The sequence below is a fragment of the Copadichromis virginalis genome, linkage group LG3 (assembly GCF_057382275.1).
Source record: "Copadichromis virginalis isolate Kocher_CV1m ecotype Utaka linkage group LG3, C_Virginalis_male_GT1.1, whole genome shotgun sequence".
Taxonomy (NCBI): domain Eukaryota; kingdom Metazoa; phylum Chordata; class Actinopteri; order Cichliformes; family Cichlidae; genus Copadichromis; species Copadichromis virginalis.
Genome location: NC_140620.1, coordinates 21,413,518 through 21,425,639, shown reverse-complemented (window position 1 = coordinate 21,425,639; position 12,122 = coordinate 21,413,518). Strand labels below are relative to the sequence as shown.

Sequence of the window (12,122 nt, the reverse complement as noted above, 5' to 3'; positions counted from 1 at the left end):
ACAACCAATTATGCAGTTCTTTCTTAATAAAAATTATTTATTCATTAAATAATTTTTATTCATGTCCTTCTCTCAAGACCCAAGTATTTATGTCATGAGCTTTGTTACCAAAGGAATACCTCATTTAACACTTTTTCTTTAAAAGAAAAAAAGTCAAGAGTCGTACAAGTTGCATAGGAGGGAATCGAGCCCATGTTAACACACTGTCTGGTTTTCGGGCGGGTCACTGTCTTTTTTTTTGGCCTCGTGGATCTTCACGTGTGACTTGAGAGTACCGCGGTGCGAGAAGCACCTCTTGCAGATGTCGCACTGGTACGGTTTCTCTCCATTATGGGTCCTCATGTGGGTCTTCAGCTGAGTTTGGCGAGAGCACGCTCTCCCACAAATGCTGCACACAAACTGTTTGATGCCTGAATGGCTCCTGACATGGTCGTTCAGGTGACACTTGTGCTTGAAGGAGCGGCCGCACTGGGAACAGCTGTACGGTTTCTCGCCGGTGTGCATTCGCATGTGAGCCTTTAGACTACCTTTATAAATAAAAGCCTTTTTGCACACCAAGCAGATGTGTGGCCTCTCATTGCTGTGAATCTTCATGTGAGTCGACAGAACGCTGTTTGACATGAAGCTTTTGCAGCAGATGTGGCAGAGATACGGCCGCTCCCTGACCGTGTGGATTTTCTTGTGAGAATTTAAAACGTGCGGGCATCTGAAATGCTTCCCGCAAACTTCACAACTGTGGGGTCGCTCCACTGTGTGAGTCAGCTTGTGCCGTCTCATTGATCGAAGATGGGAGAGAGCTTTCCCGCAGATGTTGCAGTGGTATTTCTGTAGGCCAGCGTGCTCCTTGCAATGAATTTCCAGCTGCTCCTTTAGACCAAATGATTTAGCGCAAGTTTCACATTTGTATTGTTTCGCCTCTGTTTGCAGAGACATTTGGTTATTAGAGTTGTGATATTTTGGGTCATTTGTAAGATGTCCCTTTAATGTTTCCACTGATTCAAAACGTTCTCCACAAATTCCACAAACAGCCGGTGACTCATCCACGTGACTCCATGCATGTTGAATCAAGCTGTCCTGGTTTCCCTGGAGTCCACACACTTTACAGGCTATTGTACTTGTCTGAATTGTCTCCGAACTACTTTGGAGCTCTTTTGCCTTCGAACGTTTTGCCACCTGCAGCTCTGGGTTTAATGCCACGACTCCATGTTTGTCATCACTAGACCCATTTACAGCAGCATCTTTTGTTAGCAAGAGCTGTAGTTGTGATGCTGAGCTGTTGGCCATGACATCCACTTTGGTATAGTCTAGTTGTTGAACGGAGCTGGTAAGAAACAAAGATTTTCATAAATTCATTTATGAATATGGACTGAAAAATACGGACAAGCCAAGAATTATAACAAATTGCTTGCAAACCTCACATTAATATAATAATCAAAACTTTATTTGAAATCATGATATTTAAAAGCTGTGAGGAGCTGGCTATTATGTTGGTCGATAATAACGTATTTTTAATATCAAGAATATGGAGCAATTAAATGTTTTAAATGTTGGGTACAAATAATTTTAAGACTATAGAAATAGCTAATGAGTGTTCCTTCAGTAGGTTTCTTTTTACTGATGGTTGCAGTTCTCAATGAGGGTAATGAATACAAATTAAAATTTAGTTCATTTTGTGAATTTATTATAAAATCAAGAATATTTCTTGGTCATGGATCAGTGTTTTAATTCATTCCAGTCGTTTTGCCTTCAAACATAATTTTTTGTGTAGATCATTTTTATTTTCTATGATCTATTGTAACAGTCTATTCGGGCACGGATGGACTGGCCCGTATAATTATATCGACAAAGAATTAAATTACATTCAACTATTAGTCCACAGGCTCGCCAGCCCAATAGGGGAAATGCACAATATGCAAGACTACCAGTCCAGGCCTGTAACCCTTTCACACATAGTGGTCACTACAGTGAACAGCTATTCAAAGGCTGTTTTCTGTATTTGTGTCAGTGTTGATGTTACACTTACACATGAACCACTACATTGGACGCTGATGTGTCACTCTATACCCTGTCACCCACTGGTCGTTTAATGTTACTATAGGTGTATGACGTGATACATTGTAATTATTGTTATTTAACCCTGTCATGCATGAATTATAACAACCTCAATCAGGATCTTTTTTCATCTTTTCATGCCTAAATATGAATAAAAATACTTAAGAAAAAAAAAATCCTGATTGAGGTTTTTATTTGGTTTTATGTAAAGAGTAGAGTGTCATCTGTCAACTGTTTGACATTGTGTTTGTAAATGTTTTGCTTTTACATACAAGCCAGCAATTCAAACGGTTGTGTTTGTTAGGGGATCTTTATCTTTATAGGGTGGTATACTTGCTAATATTTCATTAACAGCCTGTAAAAAGGACACACTGTTTCATTGACCTTTAAACAAAATAACTCAACATTTCTTTTTCAGTTTTTAATTCACCTTGAAATGGCTTCATCGCCTTTCATAAGCACTCTGTCACTGTGTGTTAAAGGTTTATCACTTGTGGGTAACAGGTGAAGTTCTTCCTCCTCGTCTTCCTCTCCTGTCTGTAAGATAAACAAAACAACTTTACAAAAACTCAGAAAGTACTAACGTCATTTAAATCAGTTATTCTTCTTGTTTTAGTTGTTTGCATTTTAGTCAATCAGAACATGGTTTTAACGCAGGTCAAAGCCATTTGTTTTGGCTTATCTGACTGTATCTCAGACAGACACAGTGGGAAAAGCTTATTTTAGGACATATTTCATCACCATTTTTGCCAAATAAACACAAACTTCCATGAAGATATCTCAATACTAACAGAACCAAGTTCAGAGCAGCAATTCAAGTTACAGTTGATCTGTTATTACAGTGGAAATGTTCTGCTCTGTTCAGTGGTGTGTTCGTGCTGTCATTTGTTTTGTTTCCTAAAGAGTCAGCTGGAAGCAGAAGAAATCAAACGCACCATAAGAGGTATTTAGTTTTGAACACTTATTTATCATTTTTCCTTTAATGTTTTACCTGTTAACAGACTTTTCATGACTATAACTATATCTGTGGCAGCGGTGAGGAAAACTACTCTAGTGTCGACCTTAAGTTTGACATAGAGGACAGCCTTTTCAAGCCCGGTGGGCTTCGTGGTCCTGTAGATGTCTTCTGGTGTCAGGGTCTTCAGCATGAGCCTCTGGAGTCTCTTACTGTGGTCAGACTTGAAGATGTTCAGCGGTTTGTCCCCGGCCAGCTGAGGGAACGTGGACTTGATCATGTCCAAGAAGTCACCCTCCTTTAGATCACGGGGACACTTCAGGTCCTCAAACAGAGTTTTTTTAAACCCTGAAAAAGAAGAAACCATCGTGAGATCAAGACTTTGCAAGCAGTGAGGAAACAATGGTTATCCTGGCCGGCAGCATCTCAGAACTCTGCAAGTTCATCTGCAAGTCCTTGAACATTTAAGGTTTTTAGTATCGTTAGGTCTGGCTATTTGGTTCAGGTGCTAAGATAGGAACTTCAAATGTACCCATGTTTGAGAGCATACCGTCTTGAGAGTCCTCCAGGAAACAAATCCTGAAATGTAGATGTCTCTGTGTGTCACTGAGCCAATGTCTGCTGGACTTCTTCCTGTCAGGAGAAATGGTAGTTGTGTTAGAGCACTACATTCAGGCCAGTACTGGCAAAGGTGAAGCCGTGGTGCAAATGCAAAGTTTTTTGTTAAAACACAAAGCGTCACAATGTAAACTAACTGTAACATCCAGACTGTTGACATAAACTGTTGAAATAATTTCCCCCAGGGATCAATAAAGTATTCTGATTCTGATTGCATTTGTAACCTTGGTATTTCATAATCCGGGTGCATCAGATTTTCTCTTTTCTGCCTGGAACTCATCGACATTTGGGCCATCCGCTGCTCATCTTCATCTTCATCACGACGTAGCAGACTTGGACTTCCAGGACCCTCCATACCTGGAAACATTACACACCCTATTTTACTATTTACTACCATATGTAAGTCTGAACATCATCTTTAGTGTTGCAGCAAAAACGTATTGTCCTTAGAGTCGTTCATTCACTCATTCCTCCTTTTTCTCAACATTTAAGAAAACAAGCTTTGACAGAAAACAAACCCGACAGATGTGTGTGCTGCTGATCCTCTTTGTCTCCGGTCATGACCACCACCTCATGGATGTCCAGATCTGTGACAAGAGATTACTTTTGTCAGTCAGATCTGATCAGTTACTTCATGTATGGCCAAACACAATATTGCTATGAACAGCTGAAAGCAACATGTATTTTTAAAGAGCAGCTTTAAAGTTGGGATTTAGTCCTGTTTATCACTCAAATAACTGCAGACTGTGGAAAATCTGACATCCTAAATTCTTAAAACTGATAGAGCAGGCTTCATGTGAACTGTGAAAACTTCACCTTATGTTTTATATGTAAGCTCATTTCCAACATTGAAAAATAAAAATTGCTGATCAGAGCAAAGTCCAAATTTCAAATCAGTATCTCAAAATTGCGACTAACTCCTGAAAAACTGTAAATTATGAGTCATTAAGTCAAAAATGTTTATAATCAACTCAAGTTTTGGGTTAATTAAAAATGTTGACAAGCCGACTTGAAAATGCAACTTACTTCTGAATAACTAGAAATTTCAGTTATATTCAATTCAATTTTATTTATTCAGTGTCAAATTACAACATTTGCCTCAAGGCGCTTTTTAATATATGAAAAAGACCCTACAATAATACATAGAAACCACATCACACGCACTTTGGTGACAGTGGGGAAGGGAAAGCTGCAAGTTATTAAGTCAAAATTTAAGAAACACAAGTGAAAAGTTTGAGTTTTAGTAGAATTAATTTTTCATTAGCTTCAGGGGGTGGGCTGCCCATAAAGTTAAAGGAACCCCAAAAGCGGTGATTGTCTCACATTATCCTGTGAAAGCTGACTAAACGCATGCCGACTTGTTAATCCATTTCTAAACAATTGTGCGGACATTTTCTTCTTGCACTGTGAAGTCACTATATTCACCAGCTAGCGAGGAAATATTAAATGAGTCATTTTTAAATGAAGTTCGGCAAATCCGCCTCTGTCACTGACCTGTCCTCTCAAGCTTGACCCGAGGCTGCAGGAGCTCCAGCAGTCTCCTCTGCCGGTCGATCTCCTGCCTGAAGCCCGCAGCCTCCTCCTCGTAGTCGGCTACAGTCCTCTCCACCACTGCTAAGATCTCCCGGGCGGCTGTGCTCAGTTTCTCAGTGATGATTCCTCTCAGTATGTCGCTCTTGGACATGTTAGCGACGCTGTCGGGGGACTCCGAGTTGCCGCTCTTCTCGAGATAAAACATGTGTGTGTTTTCACGGGTCCGTCTCAGAGGCGAACGACACTGACCGGACGGTGTTCTTATTGTGCTGTCGCAAAATGTGTCCGGGGAGAAACGTTATAAAGAAAGCAGACTGAAATACTGTATACACACATTTACTATAACTAAACAACAAAAACCCGTCTGGAGCATGACATAGATAGATAGATAGATAGATAGATAGATAGATAGATAGATAGATAGATAGATAGATAGATAGATAGATAGATAGATAGATACAGGGAGTGCAGAATTATTAGGCAAGTTGTATTTTTGAGGAATAATTTTATTATTGAACAACAACCATGTTCTCAATGAACCCAAAAAACTCATTAATATCAAAGCTGAATGTTTTTGGAAGTAGTTTTTAGTTTTAGCTATTTTAGGGGGATATCTGTGTGTGCAGGTGACTATTACTGTGCATAATTATTAGGCAACTTAACAAAAAACAAATATATACCCATTTCAATTATTTATTTTTACCAGTGAAACCAATATAACATCTCCACATTCACAAATATACATTTCTGACATTCAAAAACAAAACAAAAACAAATCAGCGACCAATATAGCCACCTTTCTTTGCAAGGACACTCAAAAGCCTGCCATCCATGGATCCTGTCAGTGTTTTGATCTGTTCACCATCAGCATTGCGTGCAGCAGCAACCACAGCCTCCCAGACACTGTTCAGAGAGGTGTACTGTTTTCCCTCCTTGTAAATCTCACATTTGATGATGGACCACAGGTTCTCAATGGGGTTCAGATCAGGTGAACAAGGTGGCCATGTCATTAGTTTTTCTTCTTTTATACCCTTTCTTGCCAGCCACGCTGTGGAGTACTTGGACGCGTGTGATGGAGCATTGTCCTGCATGGAAATCATGTTTTTCTTGAAGGATGCAGACTTCTTCCTGTACCACTGCTTGAAGGTGTCTTCCAGAAACTGGCAGTAGGACTGGGAGTTGAGCTTGACTCCATCCTCAACCCGAAAAGGCCCCACAAGCTCATCTTTGATGATACCAGCCCAAACCAGTACTCCACCTCCACCTTGCTGGCGTCTGAGTCGGACTGGAGCTCTCTGCCCTTTACCAATCCAGCCACGGGCCCATCCATCTGGCCCATCAAGACTCACTCTCATTTCATCAGTCCATAAAACCTTAGAAAAACCAGTCTTGAGATATTTCTTGGCCCAGTCTTGACGTTTCAGCTTGTGTGTCTTGTTCAGTGGTGGTCGTCTTTCAGCCTTTCTTACCTTGGCCATGTCTCTGAGTATTGCACACCTTGTGCTTTTGGGCACTCCAGTGATGTTGCAGCTCTGAAATATGGCCAAACTGGTGGCAAGTGGCATCTTGGCAGCTGCACGCTTGACTTTTCTCAGTTCATGGGCAGTTATTTTGCGCCTTGGTTTTTCCACACGCTTCTTGCGACCCTGTTGACTATTTTGAATGAAACGCTTGATTGTTCGATGATCACGCTGCAGAAGCTTTGCAATTTTGAGTAGTGATGTGACGTTCTGTATCGAGGCTTCGAAGCTTGTGTCGAGTAATTGAGGGGGCGTTTCCGCGATGCGCGTATCCGCGATGCTTCATTTATGGGAGGGGCTGAAAATGATGACGTCCGAAGCCTCGCTGCCCGGCTGTACCACGTGACTGGTTCATGAAGTGGTTCGAACTTTGCCGCGAGCTATGACAGAAATATAAACCCCTCAGACTTCATTCAAAATGTGGGTGTTTGATGGAGAGTTGCGGTTAGTGAGAGTTTGGAGACAGTTTGGAGGTTTATGAGAGTGAGGAGAGAAAGTCAGGAGAGAATGGAGCCAGCTAAGAAGAGGAGGATGTCCTCCCCTGTGTGGGAACATTTTGATTTTATTCCTCCCAACAAGGTATGTAAATTTCTACAGAAGATGTATTTTCATAATACTGATGGTGCAATACAATTTATGTTAAGCTGTCTTTACTTTTGTACAAGGTGAAGTGTTTGCTATGTGCCAGGGAGCTGGGATATAACAACAACACCTCATCCATGCTTAGGCACTACAGAGCTTTGCATGAGAATAAGGGGAACACCGATTGTGGAGCAAGACCAGGTGAGCCATCAAATGTCATGATAATATAGCATGCAGTAATGTTACTAAATGATATAACAATATTATACAACTGTAATAAGTTACGTGTGTGATATTTATATTTGTGCTTTGTCTTTATTGTCTTTCCTCAGGAGAACAATCTCAAATAGATGAAGACCTGGTTAGCATGGTGATTGAGGACTCCCAGCCATTTAGCATTGTGGAGGACAAAGGATTCAAAAGATTTGTTAAATCATTAATCCTAGCTATGTTCTCCCCACTAAAAAGGTCATAAAAGCAGTGAAAATGTAGTTTTTACAGAATAAAATGTGAACAGGCAGGACTGAGGCTCAAAGCCTCAGTGTGTAGCTGTCCATACCTCAACGTTACAAAAGCACAACCACTGTCCACACCCCAACCACACCTCACCTCACAGTAAATGATCATTTCCATTTTAAGCATTTCCAAATGATCATTTTCCATACTGCCAGTATAAATATACACAGTGTACTGCATCACTACAATATAGATGTTTTACACACTCCTTTAGTTGTTGACATTTACAGGCTGTGTGCAAAAGGCCACACTCTTCAAATTCATGCCAACTAATATTTTTACGTCCAGTAGGTGTCCTGCTAGAGCAAATGAAGCTTCATGAAGCTTTGCGCTTGGGTGAACCAATTGATGAAAAGCTTCAGTGCTTCATGAAGCTTCATCTGCCCATCACTAATTTTGAGACTGCTGCATCCCTCTGCAAGATATCTCACTATTTTTGACTTTTCTGAGCCTGTCAAGTCCTTCTTTTGACCCATTTTGCCAAAGGAAAGGAAGTTGCCTAATAATTACGCACACCTGATATAGGGTGTTGATGTCATTAGACCACACCCCTTCTCATTACAGAGATGCACATCACCTAATATGCTTAATTGGTAGTAGGCTTTCGAGCCTATACAGCTTGGAGTAAGACAACATGCATGAAGAGGATGATGTGGACAAAATACTCATTTGCCTAATAATTCTGCACTCCCTGTATATATATACTTTTTTTTTCATTCCACTAAGATCCTCAGTTTGAATCCACTGGCTGACTTGGCATGCTTGCATCACTGTCGTGTTGTACAAACCCCTCTGAGAGGATTTGAACTTTGTGGCATACTGAATAAACATAGTACTAAACATAGTACTGCATAGTAAATAAACATAGTACTGCAGATGGCCCTTTATGCAGTCAGTGTGTAAACAATGAACTAAGATAAACAGGAAATGTAAAACAATGCCCAAATCTTACCCCAGAAATGTAACTTTAATTACAGTAATTTAAAAAAAGGTGTACAGTAAACAAAATATAGTACTTCAGAGTTTCTGCTAGAAAACAGCAGCTTGCATTGGGGAACATAAGTCAACCCGAACAAAGAAAACAGCATAAAGTTGTATTTGTTCCTTGTTTCTTTCACACTTTGAATTTGCACATTTCAAAGTCTTAAGCAAGGCAAAGGGTGATCTGTATAAACAGTCTGCAGAATCTGTGGCACCAGAAACTTTTCTGGTACTTGGTGCATGCAGCAAGTCCGAATGAAGAATGAAAGACAAATGCACTAGTCAAAGTGCACTCTCAAAACAATCTGATGACATCATACCTCTTTAAAACCGACAATGTAGACTATGACCAGTGCATGGGACCCAAAGTTCTGGTCTGGATATCCAGCCACTACACTGCAAGCTCCAAAGTGTCGGCCGTTGCTCCAAGAGGTTCTTCAGACCCCAGAAATTCGGATTTCTCCACGAAAACAAACATGAATGTCAGTTTGATGTCCCCTGAAGTGATGGAAACATGGTTGTGTGGGTGTAAACAGCTGGGTTCACATCCATTAGTTTCTTTAACAGTTTTAAAACTTGGGGGTTGACTGGCGAAGTCTTTTCCTGTGTGAACTTCCCAGTCTCCTTTGACGGGAATTTGCCTTGTGGAACTTTGGTGCCTGTGTCGGGATTTATCCCAATCAATCGCCTGGAAAAAACAAATGTGTGGTCAGATCCAAAGTGACACAGGAACGGGTTCTTGCAAGCCTTTTAGCACAAAGACCTCACATCACAAATTAACAGCTGGAAAATGTACTCATCTAACCTTTGAATGAATTCCAGTGTGCATGCAGCATCGTCTTGATACTGAAGATTGAAGATGTAGTAAGTAGAAAAGACAGCAGCGAGGCCGGACAGAAAAGTCGGCTGGATGCCCTCGCAAATGATGTGCCCCTCAAGACTGATCATCCAGCGGCGAATGGAGCTTTCCGGTGATTCGGCTTAAAATCCAAATAAAATCCCACCATTAGTACTGAAATGGTAATGAGCTTATTTATTCAATATACTTCTTCAGTGCAAATGTGTTAATAAACACACAGAACCATCAAGTACATCACTCATACCCTGTCAAGAACATTTAACATCTGTATCTGACCAGAATTTCGCAGTTAGGCATGAAAATAAAGCTGTAGATTTTCCAGTCACACAGCGTGACTTCAGCTTCCGGAGTCGCGCCCATAAAATACAATTTTAATATGCCGATGATTGTGTAGTGTATATGACTCGGCAATATATAAAACATTGTTCATGTTGACTGAACATATATTTACAGGGAACTTTGGGCATACAACTTGCAAAAGCAAGCTAGATAAGCTTTGTTTTTGTGTTGTGTTTGTTTTCTTTGGGGTGCTGAAGAGTAGCTTGTTGCAGAAGCTGTTTTTTAAGACATGATTTTCTTCTAATTTATTGACTTTGACAATTTTTTGATTTGCAAGTTATACAAAGTCTCCTGTGTTTTTTTCATCATAATAAAATAGAAAATGGAAATGGAGAATCTTCACCACTTGAAGGTGCTAAAACTTCTACTGCCCAGACAGAGTCCTCCAATATCAGAGGAGCTATGGAGAAAATTATGAGCTGGTGTCTTCCAGTGATCATCATATTGAATGTGAGTTGTGCCACATTTATGCTTTACAGCAGACAAACAGGTGAGGGTAACATTTTCTAATTCAAGATCAGGAACAACCTGCAATCTGTGAAGGTGCCAAAAAACGTCAGCATGACTCTGCCTTTTGTTTTAAGCTTCAGTCTCTGGAGACCTGTTGGTGACTTCCTAACTGGATGACGATTACTGCAGTTTGCATGGAAAATGTGCAAAAGAGACAAGGCAAGTGAAAGAAGCCAACAGTGAAACCGGGTGAAAAATATGGGGGGGGGAAAGGCAACCGGTAATTAAAATTTGACCTCCTCTAGGTCGACTGAAGGCTCATTAACTCATCTCGGTTTAAGTTGAACTAAATTTCTTGTGACTTTTAGCATTTGGCAACGGGTGAACGTTCACTGTTGTAACAGGATTCTTGGGTAATAAGATAAATCTTTGTTATGACATTATAAGTCATGAGTTATGAAATTATAGTGAGGCTATTTTTCTTCTCAAGAAGCACTTAATGCTTAACGCTGTTGGCTTTTGCAATCATAACTAGGGATGTGCACCGGTGTCCGGTTCTGACATAAACTGTAGTAACCAGACCGAAAAGCAGCGCACATTTCGGTGCTTTATTTCGGTGCTTTATTTCGGTGCTTTTTTTTTCCTGAGCTGTGATACACTTCTAGCCAATCATTTTACGTTTCCGAGGATAGTAGGCGGGCCCAGGTACGTATGTTCAGTTAGAGCAGAGCTACAGATTAAAAATGTCCAAGGCGAAGCGGTCAAAAGTCTGGCTGTACTTCACAGCAAAATATGCAAACTCAGCAGCCTGCAACAAGTGCTTTAAGCTGATACTGTGATGCTGTCAAAGGAAGTAACACCTCGAATCCGATGAAACACCAGGCGACGCATAGCGGTTTTTTTAAAAGCCGAGAAATGCGCCGTATTTGATAGCTTGCTGCGAGACCTCACACCGAGCGCATCTACTGCGGGTGGGTTGCCTGTTATGCAACATCCCCCAAAAACACGAAGAGGAGAGTCCTGGCCCCTAGCCCTGCCAGTGTAGCAGAAATGATGAGGATGATGATGGCAGCAGCAGCCGTTCTTCTCTGCGTGAGTAGTTTAATGTTGTTCGTGTGTAATTTACGTTGAGTAGGCTAACCACGTTATTACATTAATGCATGTAAGGTGAACTAGCAAACATCATCATAGCTACATGCAGCTGTCCTCTTGTTTGATGGCAGATACTCCCTTCACCCTGGCCAAAAAGGTTAAAATGACCAAAGAAAAAGTGGAAAACAGTTAAACATGAGAGGTTTTTGGACAAAGTTTGTGTTTTTTCCATTGTTTAAGCACTGCTTCCAGCCAAGAGTGATACCATATATGCCCCATAGCTGCAGAAAAGGCTAACATTGTTATCTTTTTACAAAAAACCAGCTGAACATAAGAGGTTTTTGGACCAATTTTGTGTTCTCCATTCTTTAAGCACCGGTTTGAGCACCGGCACTGTTTCAAAAGTACCGATTTGGCACCGGTATCGGATAAAACCTAAACGATACCCATCCCTAATCATAACAACAAAAAATAAATATGTATGTCATACCGAGGAGTATCAGTCGAGGAGTTGCAGGTAGTTGGAGTGTCGTCTGTAATTCAGCTGCTGTGGCATTTGCCTAGGACACAGAGTTATGACTAAATTAATTAACAAAAACATGAAACAAATAAAACTGCTGTCTTC

The 12,122-nt window shown here is 40.7% G+C and overlaps 2 protein-coding genes across 3 annotated transcripts in view; both read right to left on the bottom strand.

The window, feature by feature from the left end:
- Window positions 1–14: 14 nt before the first annotated feature.
- On the bottom strand, window positions 15–5,422 carry LOC146713395 (uncharacterized). 2 transcript variants are annotated; one of them, XM_085447683.1, is made up of 7 exons: window positions 5,120–5,422; window positions 4,144–4,212; window positions 3,850–3,982; window positions 3,558–3,640; window positions 3,114–3,355; window positions 2,483–2,589; window positions 15–1,321 (listed from the first exon to the last, which is right to left on the bottom strand). In XM_085447683.1, exons 1-7 carry the CDS (start codon window positions 5,361–5,363, stop codon window positions 196–198), a joined length of 2,004 nt encoding a protein of 667 aa, XP_085303809.1. In that variant the 5' UTR covers window positions 5,364–5,422; the 3' UTR covers window positions 15–195. The 2 variants fall into 2 exon arrangements, with proteins under 2 accessions (XP_085303809.1, XP_085303815.1); XM_085447689.1 differs by lacking the exon at window positions 15–1,321 and having other exon boundaries at window positions 2,486–2,589; window positions 3,044–3,355.
- Window positions 5,423–8,724: 3,302 nt separating this feature from the next.
- Window positions 8,725–12,122, bottom strand: part of LOC146713392 (uncharacterized) — a 36,691-nt gene continuing 33,293 nt past the window's right edge. The window contains exons 23-25 of the mRNA XM_085447551.1: window positions 11,988–12,057; window positions 9,563–9,737; window positions 8,725–9,445 (exon numbers count right to left, since the gene is read on the bottom strand). Coding sequence (XP_085303677.1) covers window positions 9,241–9,445; window positions 9,563–9,737; window positions 11,988–12,057 — 450 coding nt within the window. The 3' untranslated portion in view covers window positions 8,725–9,240. The remainder of the gene's footprint in view (window positions 9,446–9,562; window positions 9,738–11,987; window positions 12,058–12,122) is intronic.